Source organism: Condylostylus longicornis, unplaced genomic scaffold (assembly GCF_029603195.1).
Source record: "Condylostylus longicornis isolate FDR11 unplaced genomic scaffold, ASM2960319v2 ptg000018l, whole genome shotgun sequence".
Taxonomy (NCBI): Eukaryota; Metazoa; Arthropoda; class Insecta; order Diptera; family Dolichopodidae; genus Condylostylus; species Condylostylus longicornis.
Genome location: NW_026577987.1, coordinates 7,291,017 through 7,312,553, shown reverse-complemented (window position 1 = coordinate 7,312,553; position 21,537 = coordinate 7,291,017). Strand labels below are relative to the sequence as shown.

The window sequence follows — 21,537 nt, the reverse complement described above, 5'->3', positions numbered from 1 at the left end:
AAAAATATTCCATCACTTTCGTCAGACACGTTTAATTATTAAAACATTGGATTATTTATTTATTTATTTTTAATTTCTTTAGTTTTCTTTTTTTTTGTTTGTTTTTGCAAATATTTTAAAATTTTTTGAAAAGTTTAAATTGAAAATAAAGTTCAAGATTTTTTATTATTCACTAACTATTGCCTAATCATTCCCCTCATTCCTTTCAATGCTATAATTTACCGGTATACACGTATTTCCGAGTGTATGTATGCATATAAACATATACTTAAATATAGAATCGTACACGTACATTTGTTAATTTATAAATATGTATATATATATACGTATGCACTCGTGGAATGAAATTACTTAACTTTTTCAAAATTTTGAAATGGAAATTATTTTTAAAATTCAAAAATGACTTCTTGGATTTTATATTTGAATTTCATTAATAAGAAATTATTTAAAAAAAAAAAACACGAAATTTATTATTAGTATAGAAATTCAAATGATTCAGCTATTGCATTATAAAGAAAAAATCATTTCCTCAATTTTTTTTTTATCTATTATTATATAGAGCCAAAGAAGCATTTTTATTTTTAAATATGTTTAAAAATACCCAACAAATAATTTTCTTTATTATAAACTTTGACTATAAGGTATCGATGAAAATTTTCATGTTCTTATGTAAACTAATTCAATCACTAACAAACTGCTAATTTCTATAGTTTGTTAAAAAAGTTGCTAAGAAATGCATTAGAAAGAACACTTCTTATAAGTAATATTGTGTATCAGAATGCGAGATGAGCAAACACTTACTGGGACTTCTATCAATAATCCAGTTAAAATGGGAGTTTTATGTTTTTGCTATCGGCTTCTGGCAAAATAAAAAGTGCAACTTACAATTTGTAACTTTTATGTTCGAATTGTTCTTGGATTGGTTTTTATTTATTGAAATACTTGATGAAGTTTATCCATATTATTATCTTCAAAGCGACGGTGGAATCGATGCGATCATTAAGTCACCCTCTTCTCAGTTAGTAAATTCAATAAGAAGAGAAAAATAGAAAACCTAATTTAGTAATTAATGAAGTAATTTTTGAAAAACGAAAGTATCATATAAAATTTTGGGTACTTAATAAAAAGAACTGTATCTATTCTTTTACTAAATATGAAATCTCAACAAAATAATATTGATAAAGCTGCAGATTATACCCAGATATACAAAATACTTCGGGGAAAAGTTACTTTAACGAAATAACATCAGCAAAAACCTTTTATTTCTTAAACATAGAAAATTAAATTCTGTATTATTTAGTCTACTGCGAAATTTTAAAATATGCAGTACATGTCTGAACTTTAGATTCGAAAAATCGTCAGACATTGTTCTATCACAAAATTATGGTCAGAGATGAGACTCCTTTTTACCTCAGTAAACAGTGCTATAGTTATAATAAAATTTGCTGCATTTGAGCATTATATTAACAAAATACAACCATTTGATACGATTTACAAACTTTTGGCATCATTGGACCTTATTTCCACATAAATTGCTACATATAGTTTTTCCAAATTGTAAAATTTGGAAAAACTATACATACATATACTCGTATGTATTTGTTCAATCACTTCGTTTAATTTTAAAAGAAAAATGAGTTTTATAATAATCGTTTTATAAATGAACAAAATTTTGATGTCTATGCCCGATATTATAAAAATCCGATGAACAATATTGAAATATTCTGGCGACTATTTAAATTTTTTTCTTATTTTCTTTTTCTATATCAATATTTACTCTTAGAATAAAGATTGGCGCTTTTGTTGTGTAAATAATATAAGAATTTTTTTTTTTGCATTTTTTTTTTAAATTCAAATAAATGTAGACAAAAATTTATGTGAAATAAATGTAGAAGCGAGGGGAGGGAATTGATAGTGGGGCCTTATTGATGCTAATTTTTTTTTTTTTTGTGTTGCTTTTTATAGTTTTGTTCCATACACGAGCATTTTTATCTAAAAATATGCATATTGTATTATTTATTTTATTTTTTATTGCAATTTTCAAAAAGGACAGCCAAAGCTAATAAGCATCAGAATGTATCTGCATTCTATTAATAAATCATTGGATGTGAACGGTGTTATAATACAAAATAATAATATTAAGTATGTACTTATATATAGGTTATGAAAATGCATATAGTTAGTATGCATTTATCCAATGCATATATGAATATTGTGCATCAACAATATTTGCATGAGAAAATACGCAATGATAGTAAATTAATCGCATAAAGTTAAATAAAAATTTAAATTTATTTGCTCTTCTTTTTTATAAAAAGGTGGATACAGAAGATAAGAGAAGTGAATCAGTTTTATTTAATAAAATTATTGAAATGAAATATTGACCTTTATTATGTACATATATATTATGTATATGAATGCAATACATACCTACTAATATACATATTTAAATGCGCTTGGCATTATAAAACCTTATGTTTGAATAGAAATTTTGTTTGTTCATTTAATGAATGAATGAACTAACAGACGAATTAAGAATGAATTATGATGATGACAGTGGTGGTCAATTTAACATTATTTTATTGCATATTTTCTTTTTCTTTTTTTTTGTAATTTTCTTGGCTATTTTTAAAAATTCTATAAGAAAAAAAAACATGCATACATATTTGCTTAATACATTTTCATTTTGCAGTTACATTAAATATTTAAGGATAATATAATTTTTGAAAAATTAATAAAATTAATAATTAAGAAAAAAGACTATGCAAATACCCATGAACTTATAAGTACTTTTCGTTTATATATGTACATATATAAGTATTTATATACTAGCATATGTACAAATTAAGAGCTAATCACAAAATTTAAAATTAATAAAAGAATTAAATTTTCTTTTAACTTTTGAGCGAAATTAATAAATTTATTCTATGAGTAATTATAGTGTATACATACAAATATTATGGTAAAAAATATATGTTATAGGTTTTGTATGCTAAATATGAAATATGTTAGGTTCCTTTAGTAAAAAATACTTACTATTTTTAATAAAATAGGTAAATTTAAAATAAATGTGTCAAAATCTTGCAATTCCCAGAGTAATTCCTAAAATAATTACGAATGGCACAACATCAAATATTCAAAAAAAGTAGTCTCATTTGAGCACATTTAAGATTTTCGAAAACATGAACAATTCAAATATTACATAAGTTAAAATGTGATTTTATACCATGATTTCTTGGGCCTACTGCAACAACCACTTTTAATTTTATTTTTGCTTTTATTTTTTATTAAAGGGTTATTTAGTGTTTTGATTCTTGATGCAACTGAAATTTTTAGATAAATTAATTAAAAAAGTAAAAAATGGTACAACCCTTCCAGGTTTTACCTTGAAATGAATTCCAAATGTGTCTAATAACTTCAATATGATCAATTAATCACTTATTAAATTTTACTCTTCAAAAGCTGTTTGCCTTTCTGACCCTGAAGAAATTTGAAGTATAATTTTATATTATGAGTCTTTTTAAGGTATAATTTTTATTTTTCAAATGCACTATGAGAATTCTTACAACCAAAAGAGAGCTATCTAAATGAATATTACTTATAGAGAATCTGAAATTTGATCTGTAATCAGATTACAATATTTTTCTTAATGTCCACGTAATGTCCTTTGAATTGTTATATAAGCTTTATATAGAAGATACGAGTATATACTTGACTTCAACAAGCAGGTGTAATATAACATATTTTATTAAAATTTATGCATATATACGTATATATATATTTATTAGGCATATATATATATATATTAGGTTTATTCCCCATTCACATAAATTGTTTAAACATTGTACTAATCAAAAGGAAACAATAAAATGAAAACCAATAAAACGTTATTAATTTGTTTGACGCAAGTATATATTTTTTATGTTTAAAAAATTGATTGAAATAAATTAAATTTTATATGTTTGCCTTATACACACATATGTACAAACGTATACAAATAAGTTCTTCGTAAACGGTAACCAAGTAAGAATGTAATTGGTAATTTATATTGCCCATCTATGCCAATATACACAAATAATTAATTGTTTCTAATGACAAGCAACTTGAGATATTAAAACTTATACATAATGTATAATATATATATGTATATATATATACACATTATACTTGTATAATGTGTATATATATATATATATATATATATAGTTACGTATTATTTACTATTATGTTAGAATAAATGTATGTATGAACATATTCCTGACTTTAACGAAACGAAATTGTTCTAATAAAATGTCAATTTAAATTTTTATAAGTACTTTCTAATAGAACTTTTAATTGTAAATCAATCACTTATTTATTAAGACTAAAATATTTTAAATTGAATGTACATTTTCAACAAAATTATAAAAGTTTTCTTTTCACGATTATTAGAGTTTAACGTGCATCTGTCTGCCCTTGTGTGTATTTATAAAAGTATCAATTACAATCTTAATCAAACATCGGGATATAGCAATATAACTTTTTTTTTCCCTCTATGAAATTTGCTTTACACAAATATGAATAAAACATTTTTAGCTTTCACAATATTTTTCCATTATGATGAAAGATGGTAATTTCTAATCCAAATTTCGAAGAAATTGAGGTGGGTTAAGACAGATAAATGAAAAGATTCTGGGTAACTATCATTACAAATATTAAAAACGAATAGGAGAAATAAACAAAACCACAATGAGTTTGAGGGAGCCCAAAGAATTTTAGTTTTGAAAACAAAAAAACTTACAAATTTTCTAAATAAAAGCGGAAGAGGCTGCGGCTACATTGCTCACGCAATTTAAACGAGAAATCAATCCCACTCATAGGGTGCTCGAAACTATTGAGCTAATGCTTCAATAGAAATGCATTGTCTCCTCATGTCAAAATATACAATTTGCAATCATTATTTAATTTATTAAAACAAACCTTTAAATAAAAACTTAAAAATTTTAGTTTTAAAATTAATCAATAATTAATATTTATTTCACTTTTATATGCATGAAGAAATATAAACGTTTATAATTATATATATAAATGTGCAATTTATTTTTAACATTTTTCTAGTGCAACAAAGATAAATAAATGCCTAATAAGGAAATGCTTTCTAAATAAGTATATTATACTTTGATTTCCATATTGCAATAATACGATTTTAAATCCAGGTTAAGTAAAATTCGCTTAATTAAGCTTACGTAAAGTTCTAAACTGAATTTATTACTACAATATGAAGTTCAAGAATGGTTTTAATTTCTTAATCTTAAGTATATACATATATTCGTAAAACAAATAAATTTATTTTTTTCAAATTTCAAACAAATTTTAATAATGATGGAATATCAGAAAAAAAGAAATAGTGGGGATTTTTTTTATAAATATTTAAAAATTTATGCTCTTTTTGATCTTAATAATTCTTTTTTCTTTCCTAGTAATTGTATAATTAAGTCAATTTTACTTTGTTACCTCATGCATACCCTTTGCCAAATATTCAACATTTTTGCTTGTAACACCAGCCATTGATATTCTACCATCTTTCGTTAAATAAATACTAAATTCTTTCGTTAGACGTTCAACATTTTGTGCATTCATACCAGTAAAACAGAACATACCAATTTGATTGGTAATATGATCCCATGGTCTTGTTGATCCCAATTTAACTAAATTATCCTTTAATTGTTGTCTTACGCCAATTATACGATCTGCCATACCTTTAACGTCATTTAACCAAATTGTTTTTAATTCATCATTACCTAAAATTTCGCTAACAATTCTAGCACCATGTATTGGTGGATTTGAATACATTGGACGAATTAAAATTTTTATTTGTGACATGACACGATCAGTTTCATCTTTATTTGAGCAGATTACTGTGAATGCACCAGCTCTTTCACCATATAAACCCATATTTTTTGCAAAACTTTGTGATAAGACAAAATTATGTCCATCATTTTCAAATATACGTACAGCAGCAGCATCACGTGCAACGTCACCACTAGCGAATCCTTGATATGCCATATCAAAGAATGGATAAAGTTTACGCGATTTCATTACTTTTGATAGCTCCTTCCATTGTTCTGATGTTGGATCAACACCAGTTGGATTATGAGCGCATGCATGTAACATAACAATTGATTTTTCTGGCATTTTATTAATATCATCTAACATTCCTTTAAAATTTAAACCACATGTTTTTGGTTCATAATATGTGTACTTGTTTACTTTAAGTCCAGCATGTTGGAATATTGGTGTGTGATTACCTTTAAAAAATATTTATTATTATTAGTTTAATTAATCAAACAACTAAATATTTAAATTTTTACTGAAATATTTTTATATTATAGTAGAAAAATTTGAAAGCTATTTTAAACTCATTCACAGAACATAAAAACTTATTTAAGATTTTTCTTTTCAGGTAATGAAAAGGATTTTTCCATATTATTTAAAATAGCAAATAATTGGTTTTGGTAAGCATTTAACTAATTTCTTATTTCGTACTATTATCTAGTTTATTACAAAAAAATATTTAATAAATACACCAAACTTAATAACTTTGGAAAACATGATTTAAAAACATGCTTGTGTGTAGAATTACTAAGCATTCAAAACCATCACGGATAAAAAAAAAGGAAATTTTTTCGTAATTTTTATCCTGGCAGTATTCACAAGAATAATATAAATGTAGTTACTTATACGTGTATACCGCAGGCGTGGCTCTAACTTGTTCGGTGCCCTATGAGGTTTCCAAAAAGTGCACCACTGTGACCCTCCCCCCCGTTTAAAAATCAATTAACAATAGGCAATGAACATTGCACATTGCGGATAGTAAATAACTTTCTTGTAACATTATTATGCTGAATAAAAGTTTAGTTATAGAATTAAAGCCTGAAATCAAACTTTCAGCTTTTTGTTTGGCAACTTTTGTATAAAATTTTCTTTTTTAAGTGTTCAAGCACCTGTTTTCCGGCATCCATTACAGATGCTTACTTTGCATATATGGTTAATCTGGCGCTCGGTATACGCTAATTACAAGCACATTAAAAAAAATATTAATTACAATCTTAAAGTAATTCTATGGGTTTCTATTCTATATCAACTACTCCAAACTCGCCTCTCTAAAATAAATATATTAATTACTAACATAAGTAGCAAATTATGATTCGCAAATTTTTCAAAAAAATTTATTTCAAGAAAATTTCTTTTTCTATAAACAATTTTCATTATTGCAGTATATTTATTTAGCGTCATAATATTATCAATGCATTTGCAATATAAAATCATAATATTTGAGTAGTAATAAAAAGTAACTAATGTATGTGTTTTTTAATCATTTCAATGTATTCTTTATTTTTCATCACAATCAATCATAGATTAAATCTGGCTTTGAATTTCTTTCTATTCTAATAAAACATGAATTTTCAATACCAACTATTGATTGATACTCACTGAAATTTTGTGAATATGTGCATACTCTTTTTTTAACTCATTGCATCACAAATTATTTTAAGAAATAATAAGAAACAGTTATAATGTATTTTCTGAACAGAAAAAGATAGAACATTCTATTGTAGATTATTAAATGAAAATAATAAAACAATTGAAAAACAAGCATAATGTTTTAAAAACCTTGATTCAAATAGATAAACACAATAATGTGATGCGATTTGCTTGTGTTTTGTTTTCTGCTGTGTGTTTATTAAAATTTTTAGATTGCATTCTAGATGAACTTTAATTATAGCAACAGAAGCTATTTCATGTATGTTTACGCAACTAAATGCACAATATAGCAAATTAGAAAATATTTACTTTTTCATACGTTTTTGCATACAATCGCAAAATTGTAATTTCAAAACCGAAATAGTTAAATGCAAGAAACTCGTCTATTTTTCTTTTAAAGGTTTATTATTGATGATGATGTAGCGAATAAAATAATTAAACTATAAAGATTATTGTTAATAAGTAATTCTAAGCAGTATGAGAAAAAATGCACTTTTATGAATGTTAAAGCAATAATTCCGTGAAATTAATTTGTAGTACCTATAAAACTGCAATCTTTATGTACATATAATAAATACATAAGTATTTCAAATCAACTCTTCAAAATGCTTTAATTAGAAATAGTTTTCAAAAGCTCATCATCAATTTCTTTCATTACAAAAATTATTTAATTATACATACATTCATACATGAATGTACGTAATATATAATGATATACATACATAATGTGTAAAACTAATCAAAATTTGCAATTGTCAAAGAGAGTTTGCGACAAAATATTTAAATATTTAAATAAAATTTTATTTTTTATTTTATTATTTATTAAAATAATGATAAAAATATTTTCTCAGAAAACATGTACACATACCTTTCCTTTTTATAATATATCTACATGTTATCAAATATAATTTCTGTATAAAATATGTTCATTGCCTGACAAAAATGTTTGCAAAGAATTTATTTGTATCGTGAGATAAAAAGCAAAGGATAAAAATATCGCATGAAAGTTTTTTGTTTGTTTTTTATATTGTTGCTCTCTCTTTCTCTCTATACAATAATAATTTATATTATGTGAAACTCTTTGAAATAAAAATTCTCGCATTTATGCTGCATTATATTTTTGAGTATACCTATTGTTATACAAATAGAGATATGGAACACATGGGCAGTAAAATATTCACTACACGAATGTTTATATTGTATACGTATATGCGATACAAACACATCTTTAAATTACACACTTATAGTAGGGTACTTTTTTTTTTTTGCCTTTTAGAACTTTTTTTTTACGTGGGTAAATTTGAAGTGGAAAGACTTTTAGAATCATGAATGCAATTTTTCCCTTCATTTAATTAACACCTTCTTCTCTGTTTTAAGATTCAGTGACATAATGCACAAAAATTATTTTACTTTAATTAGTAATATTTAAAATAAAAATTTTATATTGTGCTTGATTAAATTTAATGAATGCAAAAGATTAGAATTAATTCCTTCTCATAAAAGTAAAAAGATTTTTTTTGAATAAAAATAAAAAAAAATTTTTTAACTATTTATACATTACCCCATGATGGTGTTGGCAAGTAAACTTCACGATTTCCATTCCAATATTTATTTAAGAAAGCTGCACCAACTCGTAATGCACCGGTACCACTAATTGCTTGTACAGTTGCATTATTCTTTTCTTTTATATTAACGGAATCATTACCCAAAGCTAATTCAATAGCATGTTTTGTAAAATCTGCTAAACCAGCAATTGGTGCATATTCCTTATCCAATTTTTTATTTATTAAACGTTCTTCAGCTTTTCGTACACTTGGTAAAACAAATGGTTTACCATTGTCGTCACGATATGCACCAACACCTAAATTAATTTTATTTGGATTTTGATCACGTTTATATGCTTCTGTAACTCCTAAAATAGCATCTGGTGGACCCATTTCCACATGTTGAAACCATGAGCTCATTGCAGCTGTAGAATTAATTTTTGAGTTGGCAGCATTCGTTGTATTGATTAAATGTACATTTTGTTGTTTTTGTTGTTGTAGAACAACTTTTGGAATTTTCAATAAAATTCTTGACATTTTGGAAAATTTTTTTTTCAATAAATTTTATTCAAAAACAATAACAAATATTTTTTATAAATTATTTTAAAGGAATACTAGCAAATTTTTTAATTAAAAATATATTTTAAAAAACTTTTTTTTTTATATGTAAATGCAAAAAAGCAAAGAAAAAAAAATATCAATTTCTTTTTTTGGCTGGTGTTTTTCTTCTCTATCTAGAAAGCAATACGAGCTAGCTTGTTATAAAGTATAACTGAAGACTGACAACTGAATTTTCTATAATATAGAATCTATAGAATATGATACGATGTATTAGAAAGAGACGACTATATGGTTTATTTGAGTAAAAATATTTTATTTATAGGTTATATTATACACTTTATATACAAAGTAGATAGGGGTATGGAAAATCGGTAGGTAGATTATACTATGTACAAAAAACAATATTGTTGTGATTCGGAAGTTTTTTAGAAATTATTTTATATTGAGTACGAGTACGTGTGAATGTGTTGATTTATCTGACATTCGTGCACACATACGTATTTACATATGTATATTATGAAAGAAAAAAAGTAATTTTTTAGATAATGTTTTATAGCAAACAAATTTCTGATTTTCTTTTAAATTGCCATTTAGTGGCAGAAAATCGCAGGAATTTTAAATTTTTTCTCTGAAAATGAAAGAGGAAACCCTTAAATATGATTATACTAGTTGCAAAATATAAAAAATTATTGAGCTTTTAAAAAAATTTTAAAATTATTTACTTTCTGATTAAAACCATAAAAACTTGGTTACCATAAAAATAATAAAAAAACATAGATTGTATCTTTCACCTAAGTAAAGATTTTGCATTTTTGTGTACCTTTGTAAAGCCATCTAATCTAACATAGTTTACAAACTATCTAAGTATTTATTTATAACTGAGTAGAGTTTATTTTTTGACAAGCGCATGACTATAATTCTGCTAAATAAATTTATGTGAGTCTTAAACTTAAATTAACTCAATATCTTCAAAAATAAAATTATGAATATAAAAGACTATTACGCAAACTGAACGCAGACGAATTAAACTGAGAGAAAACCCAGAATATAAAAATAACAGTTTTATTGACAACAGACAAAACAACAAAATACGTTTTCGGTTAATACAAGACTTTTAGAGCTTTTTAATCTGAAAAGGCGAGCTCAGTTTAAAGAATCGAAAAGATGAATAAACCTGAAATTATTACGCTACAAAATATGAGCACAAATGCGTTGTAAACTTAAGACTGGTTAAAATTTCGCAAATACGTTTCTGGCTTTTCAGTATTTTGCAGTTTCAGTAAATGCTGCTGCTTGAAGCTATTTCTTTAAGCTTTTATTTACTTGGATTATAGATATATCATGTATGATTTCAATATGATCGCAAGTTTTGATCGCTTTAATTTACGAAAAATATTCATAAATAATTGATTGTTGCACTTCCGTTTGTTAAATCCTAAATTTTTCATTAAAATGTTTTAAGTTTAATATCTTTTCAAAAATCTTATTGTTTGTTTTGTTTTCGAAACACGTTTATATCACATGAACGAGTGTGATTCAAAAAGAAAACAATTTTAATAAATAAATTCGCCGATATACGCAAGTAGAACGTCATAAAATACGTATGTAAATATTTTTGCTAGTATGTAGGTACATACTGACATATATTTATTATTATTTAAAATATTTCTTTAATTTTGACATTATAAAAAAATCAAATTTAAAATAAAAGAAAATTTTTGGTTTCCCATGTGTAGCCCACATAATATATATGGACGCACATATTTTTGTGTGATACTGTATGTGTGTACAAGTATGTCGCGGGTATTATTATATAGTATTTTAAATATTTTTGAAAATAATGAATAAAATTAAAATAACATTTTCTTTACAAAGTTTTTATTTTAATTTCCAATGCATTATGAAAAATAAATTTTTATAAATGTTGTAATGAAACAACAATTACAGTTACGTTTGATAGAATAATTTACAATGTCAAATTGAGGTTACAAAGCTGTAAAAAGTGGATAGAATAATACTTTGTATTGACAAAAATAAGAAAAGAGCAACAAACTTAGATACACACATTACTACCTTTACAGAAAATCACTTGTTCTCATAAAACACAAATATGCAGTAAATATTTTATTGAGATTATTGGTAAGAAAGAGTAACATAGCTTGTTTTTTTATAAAAATAATAATAATAAATTGAATATAAAGCAATATACGTAATGTAAGTATGTATGTGTGTATGTATGTATATAACAATGCAAAAATGTAGGTAATGGTTAAATATAGTACCGATAAGGATGTTTATTATAATTGTTTCTGGGTATTAGAGTAGTTGCTGCTGTAATAATTTTTTAATGAAAAAACCGTAATCTGTGGTAAAAAGAGATTATAAGTATGTAGTAAGCAACTCTATAATCTTAGTTTCGAAAATAATTATTCGAATCAAAAACAAACAATCGCAAAATAGTCAATAGAAGATTTTAACAACGATCAAATTAACTCTACTAATCAGGTTTGAAGTTTAACAATATATTGTCCAATAAAAAATTTATAAAATTCATAGACGAAATATATCGCGATATGTAGCAAAAACTATACTATGTTTATGTATGTATGTATGTATATTCATAAAAATTTTGCTTATCTTGTCATAAACATTGCAAAATTTTTGTAATATAGCGCATTACATTGTTTCTGCAATATTTCATTTTTGAAATTCTCTTAGCTTTTACCAAACGTTATTATGTGATAAGAAGTATACATACATACATACATTTTTTTTTTAATATGTTTGTATGACCAAACTTTTGAACGTTTATGTTACGGCTATAATTGTCAAATGTTAACCTGCAATCTTTTAAAATGTACAGTTTTTAACGACCAGAAAATTACCCGAAATTATGAAAAAGTTAATTAATAGGTATAAAATGAGCTATCGATTTTTAAAATCACCAATGGCGATAAATAAAACTATTCGGTAGCGACCACCTCTACCGATAAGCTCTTGTTCCTATAAATACAAAATAAATATATTTAAAAGAGCAATTTTAATTTGTAAATTGTGATGAACCTGCAAAACATTATTAAAAATATATGTACGTATGTTTGTAGATATACCGATAATGCATCTACAAAAGTATATGGATGTAGCTATGTACGTAGTTGTATGTATGGATTTAAAAAATTAAAAGTATGCATTTACATTAATATTAACCTTGAAATTTATTGCTTAGTTATCTATCATATGTCATACGTAAACGTAACAATCATTAATACACACATGCAAAAAGTTGTTATAACTCATACACTGGATACACTCGTATACATGATATGTATATATATATTTATATCCATCAATGGTAAATTCAAATAATACACACATAATAATATATATTATAGAATTTTTTATTCTAATTTTGAATTTCATTTTTACCGGCGTTTGTCTACCTAGAAAATTATGAAATAAAAGTAATGTTTAAGCTTTATTAAATATATCGTGTGAGAGATTTTCTTTTAATAATTTGATGTTATAAAAACTCTCCTGAATGAGTAAAATGTTTTTTTTTAGTATTACAAAAGTGACTTAAAGAGGAAATGAAACAAATATATATACTTGTTAAAGTAGAGTGGAGCTTTTTTTTCTTTAATAATTCAATTGTAATTGGAGAATTTGAAATTTTTTTTGGAGAGTACCTACCTGGTTTAAGCAACATCAAATAATTAAAGATACACACAAACATATGTATGAATTTACTTCTAGTCATGTTTTATGAATGTCGGTATTCGGCAAGGCTGTAAAAGATATTGGCAGTAGTTACGTTGATGAATAAAATTTTTGCCTTGTTGTTAACTAAATATTGGTAATAAATTATGTTGAGTAATATTTGTTTAGATGTAATTTTTAAAGAGAAAATTTTATTTTAAAAGGAAAAATTGGGAAAACTTTTGAATTTTTAGCTGAACTCTTTTCAAATTTATGTTCAGACAATTCTCTAAATCTTGTCGAATCTGAGATTAATTTTGGTGAAATGTATTGTAAATATGTATGTACGCATACATATATGTATATTTTGATAAGTATGATTTGATAAGTAGTATTTAAGATTTTTTTTCACTATAGAATGATATGAGAACTCAACTGTTCAAGTTAAGCACAACAACATACAAATGAAAAAAAAAGCAATTATCATCTAACTTACAAGGAATTTCTGTTTACTTATCATCTAATATTAAAATAGAGATGAGTATTCAAAGAATTGAAAATTTGTACATACATGCATATGTTCCGAAGTCAGTCTAAAAATAATTTCTGTATCTCAGCACCATATATAATAAATACATAAATGAGTTTTTCTTACCTATTTTCTTAACTATTTTCTGTTGATTATTCAAATTAACACTAGTTCTTTCGCATCAATAAAAGTTGTTAAAAGTTTTTAAATATGTGCAAACAAATAATATATGTATGTAATAGGAAATATTCTAGGGTGTTGCTATTTAAAAACTCGGATTTTATCATCTTAAAAAATTTTGTTCCTTCTATATACTCTTTATCTGAGTCTTGTAATTTTTTGAAATTCGTAATCATTTTTAATTGTAGCAATTCGTGTTGCGTTTATGTAAAAGAAAGATTTTAAATCAATAATAATAAAATTTTAAAGAACTGTTTGCGTGACCGATTTTAGTTTAATTTAGTTAACGATTCATATTATTCCGAAATAATAAATAATGATAATTCACGTGAAATTTAGAAAAACTTGTTAGATTTTAAGTTTTCGTCCTTGATATTTTCTTTAATATTGGATATTGTTGTTCATTTGTTATGTATAAATATTACTAAGTAAATATTTTGTACTTTTATATAATATAGTTTTCAAAATGTACATGTGTTAAAATTTCTGTTTTTGTTTCGCGCTACTCAGTATGCACAAAAAGTGAAGTTGTTATATAGTTTTAGTAATAATATTATTATTGTATTAAATGGCAATTGAATTAAAATTCCATTAAGAAAACTGTAATGATTGTCTATGAATTCATTACATATTTATTTTAGTATAAATACTTATATGAAATATGAATGATTGACTTATATACAGACATAGTACAAAAATATATTTTTCATTTTACTATTAAGTTGAAAGAAAAATGAAAAATAACATAGCAGTCAAAAATAAATTCATGTTCGTTATGAAAATTTTCTTTGTATATCCTTGGATTGTATACAAATACTACCCGCATAATGAATACATTTATACATAAGTATATTTATATATACATAGTTTGATTGAGTTTTATTATTTTTCATATTTTCATTTTATTTTAACCGGAAATTTAATTCACGAACAGATACGGTAGCTAAATGGATGAAAATTAAATTACTATACTCAACATTAATGAAAAAAAAGAAGTTACGTTTACATTAAAAATTTTAAAAGCAAATAAATTAGATTGCTGACCTATAAAAATTGTATTAAAATACTACCGATACCTGAATAACCTGAGAAAAATCTGAGAGGAAAAATGGTTTTCCTTATTATCAACACAACATTATATTATTAGTATGATAGTAAATATGAACTGCATAAATGATACGAGTATACCAATCAATCGAACCCATGGTTACTGTTTGTTATAGCACGTTTTCCTTTAATTAACTTGTATCTAGAATATATGTATATCTTATATAGCTTTACCAGTCTCTAAAAATTAATGAAGATCATTTTATTACCATAGCATTTTACTTATATAAATTTATGAAGAATCTTTTACTGATAATTCTTAAATAGGTTACACTACACCTGCACTGTTAAAAATTTAAGAAGGGCAGACAAAGTTAAATATATATTTTAGTTTTTTGTTTTTTTAATTATTGCATTAAAAATGATGAATATTGCCTATTTTTGGGGATATTATTGCATACTTTTAGGCATTTTACATTTAATTTATTATTTTGGTGATAAATATGAAAATATTATTCAATTTTAAATTAATATCAAAGTATTTTAATAAGTATAAATAAGTACACATTTGAAATTTGCAAAAGTATTGTGTTTGTCTTTAAATAATGCAAGAAACTTAATAATTTTTAATGCATCATATACTGGATCATTAATCAATTTGTGTGGTCGAATAAATAAAATAATTAGACATAATGAATTTTCTTCAAACTTGTAAGGTTCAAACAGTCTAAGACTAATTGTAGTTTGTTTATGAAGAACAAAAAGAATTTAATTTTAATTTTCTATTTTTCAAAATGAAACTAAATGAATTCTTTAATCAACTACAGTAGAACCTTACAACTATGAACTTAAGTTCTGAACGAATGATATCTTTTGCTTTATATGAAAATAATTAAATCATAACTTAAGACAAGTCTGTAGTAGTTTTAAAACTATAAGAATAGTATATGATTTCGGCGTAAAAAATATTAAACCTTTGTTGCACGAAAAGGCATATTTCTTGTAAAATTTTTATTAATTTTTGATTTTAAGAAAAATTCCATATTTTATCATTCAATAATTTTTTTCATTATTTTTTTGTAATTTATAATATAAATAACATAATGTTTTCACATATATGTACATAAGTAAGTACGTATATATACAATTGTTTTTAATAATATTCCTTTGTTCAATATTTTAAAATTACTGGGTACACGTATGTACTTTTGTATTTTCATACTACATATGTATTAATATGCATTAAAATTTTTAAATTTTTCAAGGTTAAAAATTTTCAATTATAATTTTTCCATTCTTTTCCATTTCATTCAATTCAATGTTGAAAACTGATGAAAATAAAGTAAAAATGTGCATTCTAGAATCTTTGACCCAGAAAAAATTGTGAAAATATTTTTTTTTTTTCGTACTCGTATTAGTGAATGGATTATTTTGTTTATTTTTTCATATTCGACCTTATACTTAATATTTTTCTATTAGTTTTGAATTTTCATTCAATAGAATTGAATATTTACAAATATAAAATTTAAAAAAAAAAAAAAATATAGAATAAATAGATCATAATTTTTTTTTGCAAGTGAAAAAAATCGAACTTCAAAAATGACTCTTTCTTTTTTATACAAGTATTATAAGATTGCTCTATCAGTCAAATATCTTTCAAATTTCAAATTAAAAGAACTAAAATCCTGTTTTGTAAACGAAGTAGAAAAATTGTGATACTTAATTAGTTTCGCTTACAACTATCTGTCCGTTCGCAAGCCCATTCGTTCGTTTGTATATTTGTCCGTTATATTTGTACTTCTACACTCTTAAATATAGAAAGTTGTAATTTATATACGAATATGGAAGCTGCTTTCCTAAAGAAAATTTTATCTAAATAAAATTTCGCTCATTTTCCTTTGCACTTCTTTTATATGAAGTCTTTTTACATTTTTGGTAATTTAAAAAAAAAAAAATTTCAATTTCAAGAAAAAAATTTTAAATAAAAATTCTTATGAGCCTTATCACATGGAAAACTAGAAAAACTTTTCAAAGAAATGACATTTCAACAACTGGGCTTTTTTTCTAAGGATTAAATTTTTTTTGCCCGCGAATTAGATAAAATAATTAAAAGACTTCCATGAAATTTTATATCTCAATCAAGATTATTTAAACAACAAACAATAACAAATTTTATTAAAACATTAGGGTTCGAAAAATGAAAAATTATTATAGGGTCTGATCTGCCTTTTCCATCATATCTAAGAATAAATGAATTTAACATTGCAATTCTGTTTGACAAAAAAACATGAATGTCACTATTTCTAATTACTCATTTCATTAAGGAATTAAAGTAATATTCAAATAATTCTAATATTTTATTTTAATGTTCGCATAAATTAAAATTCAAGTTGTTTATTAAATTATAAATTCTAATACTATTGAACTACTGATTTCCAATTAGAGCAAATCTTTAAAGTTCTTCACTTAAAATTTAGAAATTATTTTGTTTTTTGCACTAAAAATAATGCACTGAGTGTAGTTAAACTTTAATTTTTACAAATGACACAAAGATATTAAGCAAAATTATAATTTTGTTCAAGAGTGTTTTTCTCTAGTTTTATTATGCTTTTCTAAAATTTTCGTGTAAATATATTTAATATATGAACATATATGAATATTGAACCTATACAGTTAAAATAATGTAGATTTTTTGTTGTCTGTACACATTGAACTACTAGCACATTGCTCGTTTTTTTCGCGATATTTGTGAATGAATTCTAAAAATAACAAGAAAAAAAAAACATTTTTTTTCTGCTTGTTTTAAGTAAAATGTTGTTTAAATGCATAAAATTCTAAAAATATAGAAAAAATAAATTTAAAAAGTAAATAAAAAAAAATAAATATTTTTGCATTATTTTCATCTTTCTTGTGGGTTGAGTATGGGCTTGTGAATTTTTTCTATACACTTACATACATTAAACTTTTTTTTCCGTTGGTCTCCAAGTATTTTTAGAATTAGCAGTTTTGTTTTTGATTTTGGCTACTTAAATTTTGTGTATATCTAGATAATAATCTTATATTTTATAAGTGTGACATAATTTGAACATTTATTTGATTTAATAATTTGATTTATTGTACAATATACTTTAAAAATATTTATTAAATTTATAAAGATTTTGAAAAAAATTTGAAAATTTTTACTTTATGGGAATACCTAGTTAGTACCTGCATACCGGGTTTGGGTTTATTTCTGGGAATATTTATTTCAAACATATCCACTTTATCATATACTTAAGTAGGCTCGATATATACAAACACATATATATATTATATCGAGAATGACTAAATAAATCGTAGTACATAAGTACTCAACATAAAATCTTCCGTTATTTTACGAAAAATAGATTTTTCAGATGTATGTATGTACGTTATTAATTATAAATTATGTTGATTGAAAGAAGGAATTTTGATTTTAAATTGCAAAAGGTAAATAATTTTTAGAAAAAAATAAAAATGTAAAAAATAAGCACTTAAGTACCTAAAAATTATTTTTTTGCCTTACTCCATTTGGTAGCATTAGTGCCTTCCACTTTTTAGAATTAAGCTTCAGATTCAATAATGTCAACGCTATCTTTGTTAAATTCAATTTTGTATGTTGCAGTTTAGAATCACAACAATTGCTAATTTTCAAACTTGATAAAATTGTTTCACTATTACCAAACCATAGAATTTGGCGAAATATTATCTATAGATATAGTTAGGCATACTGTTATACATTTTGTTAATAATTAATAATATATCGTAAAAAAAATCGTAAGAAACAGTGATGAAATTATTTTTATATTTGCACTGTAAATAAAATATCAAAACTGTGATGTTCCTACTAATTTAACCTAATTAATTAAATACTTTTATATTAACTTAACTTATACTAATTTTTGAAAAAAAAATGCTTATAAGTTTCACTCTGTTCGTCCATTCGTCCGTGGCCATGTTTTAAGTTTTAAGAGTGAAATTTAAAAACTTTAATAAGTTTGGATTCAATTCTATTGGTTGTGAGTGGGTGGTCACAGAATTAGACTTTATTTTACATCCTTAAAAAATTTTTATCTTTAACAATTACAGGTGAGGTAGTGATAGCGGTTTATCCATTTTCAACTACAAATCTTAACCTGACCACTTCCTAGCGGTATATAAGGGGATTTGTTTACAACTTAGTTTTCATTAGCCTAGTTTTAATCTTTAAGTGACTGTGTAAACATTTTCACACTCACATTATATAAACACTCACTTTATATTTACAATAAATTAAGTAAAATTATTTACATAACACCAATTCTCGATAATATGAAATTAGTTTGGCAGGAAAATTGAAGTACTTAATTGTTTTGGCTGAAAAATTTTTATTGAACCAAATCAAAAAATATATCATAGAATTTTTGAACGTAAAACAATTAAATTGCATATTTTAATTTTAGATTTAATTAAAAATTGAAAAAGTTTCATGAAAATGCGACGTTTTAAATTGAGTCACATACAAATACATAAATATATTATAATTCAATTAATTACATATATAAACGAATTTAGGAAAATAAAAATCTAATTTTAGGATTTTTGCCGACCACATCGCATATATAACCGGTATTGTATTAAAATCAAGTTTCACATGTCAATTTTTAACTGAAAATGAATTTCAATTATGGTAGAGCAATCGTTCTCAACTGAAATTAGGGGGCGACATCTGATAATTTTAGCTTGAAATATTTACACAAATTATTTTTATGTATATACACATATTGCGTATTCACACAGCGGTCCCTCATTTAGAAACATGGTACGTGATTAAAATAATTTTGATTATTTCGTGAATAAAATAAGTAACTAAAAAAAAACGAAACTATGGAGCAAACTGTATAAAATTCGAATTTTCAATTGGGTTCTAGAAAACTGGCCTCTAGTATAACAACCAAATAAAATAATATTTTTTAAAGATATTTGAACCAGTAGGTTTTCCTAAAATTTGAAATAAGTTTTTAAAACAACATTTTTATGAAGTTTATGTTATCTAGAAAATATTGCACAATGCGGTCGGTTATGTGCAGGCCACATCAGAATTCGTTTTTAAACAAATGTACTACCAAATGTGCATTTTTATCATTATTTTGCTGCTGCCAAAGAAAATCATTGAAAAACTAAAAATATTCCATGTACAATTTTTATATAAATATATAAATAAATAAAATAGAATGAAAAAATATTGACAAAAGAAAAATTTCATTTCTTTTTTTCGTCTTCACTCGCAATTACAAAAAATTTATTGAATAAAAGCTTAAATTTAAATAAAAACTATTGGAAATTTTGTGCTCTAAAATTATTTTTAGGTATAAAATAAAAATTTGATCTATAATGAAATATTTTAAAAAATGGCTTAGAAAAATATAAATAGAAAATTAAATGAAAATAGAAATCAAATATTTGAGCAAAATTAGAAAAACTTTGTTAATTAAAATTGTATAGACTTAATTCTAGAAATGTGAGCGTATCTTAGGCATATAAATAAAACTTGAAAACAATTACTACTCATCTAAATTGCATTTTGCTTTACATTTGCATAAATAAGAATAATTCCGGTGTGTATTTAGTCTTTTGTGAATTTTTTTATGAAAAGGGCGCCCTTTTCTTATTGCTGTTGATAAATGTGCCTCAAACTTAATTTTTCAGTTTGTAAAAATTAAAAATAAGTTTTAAATATTTATTTTAGTTCCATTTCATATAAGTAATACAAAACGAGCTAAGATTTTTCTTTCAAAGCTTATCATACCTCTGACGCTCAATGTACGTCCAACGCTCAATGTACAATGTGTACTATATTTACATAAGAAACAAAGAATTTTTTCTTAAATAGATTTATATTAAAAAAACTATTCAAAATTTTAGGGAACCTAAAATTCTAATTAAATGAAAAAAATAAATTAAAAATTAAAAAGGTAAAAGTGTTTCGGTCATACCATGAGGTTTCAGTTTTCCATTTTCATTACCTTAAAAGGAAATTCAGGGACGTACAATTATTCGCATTGATACAACAACAATGATGCATCGCTGCAAAACTTTGAGGTTTTCTTCAAGCCGATACGGTGCCATACACAAGGTTGACCTATGAAGGTAATAAAACTCAAAAATGCAAAATCTGCACATACATTTTGCGACAATTGAATCAACTGATGCTTTGAAATTATCAAGATTTTTCTTGACGCGTAATTTGCTTAAATTTACCACCCCCATAATACAATTATGATGAAAAAAAAACAAATTCAAACTCCAATAAAATAATATTTTTAACTTTAAATTGCTGGTATTTAAACATCGTTGTATTTTTGAATTTTCTATAAAGGCCTTATTTTATGAATTCTTTAAGAAACACCTGACTTGAATATCAAGTTCAACACTGAATAAGTTTTTCTTGTTCGAACA

At 24.3% G+C, this 21,537-nt stretch overlaps 1 protein-coding gene and 1 long non-coding RNA gene across 4 annotated transcripts in view; one reads left to right on the top strand and one right to left on the bottom strand.

Moving 5' to 3' along the window:
- LOC129606533 (uncharacterized) overlaps nucleotides 1-21,537 on the top strand; it is a 60,431-nt gene that overhangs the window by 30,708 nt on the left and 8,186 nt on the right. The window contains exon 4 of one of the 3 annotated variants that reach the window (XR_008696766.1): nucleotides 6,443-6,494. The exons of the other annotated variants lie outside the window; for them this stretch is intronic. This is a non-coding gene — a long non-coding RNA (uncharacterized LOC129606533). The remainder of the gene's footprint in view (nucleotides 1-6,442; nucleotides 6,495-21,537) is intronic. 3 annotated transcript variants of the gene reach the window in all.
- Nucleotides 5,325-9,861, bottom strand: LOC129606532 (aspartate aminotransferase, mitochondrial). Its single transcript, XM_055516889.1, has 2 exons — nucleotides 9,086-9,861; nucleotides 5,325-6,287 (listed from the first exon to the last, which is right to left on the bottom strand). Exons 1-2 carry the CDS (start codon nucleotides 9,603-9,605, stop codon nucleotides 5,482-5,484), a joined length of 1,326 nt encoding a protein of 441 aa, XP_055372864.1. The 5' UTR covers nucleotides 9,606-9,861; the 3' UTR covers nucleotides 5,325-5,481.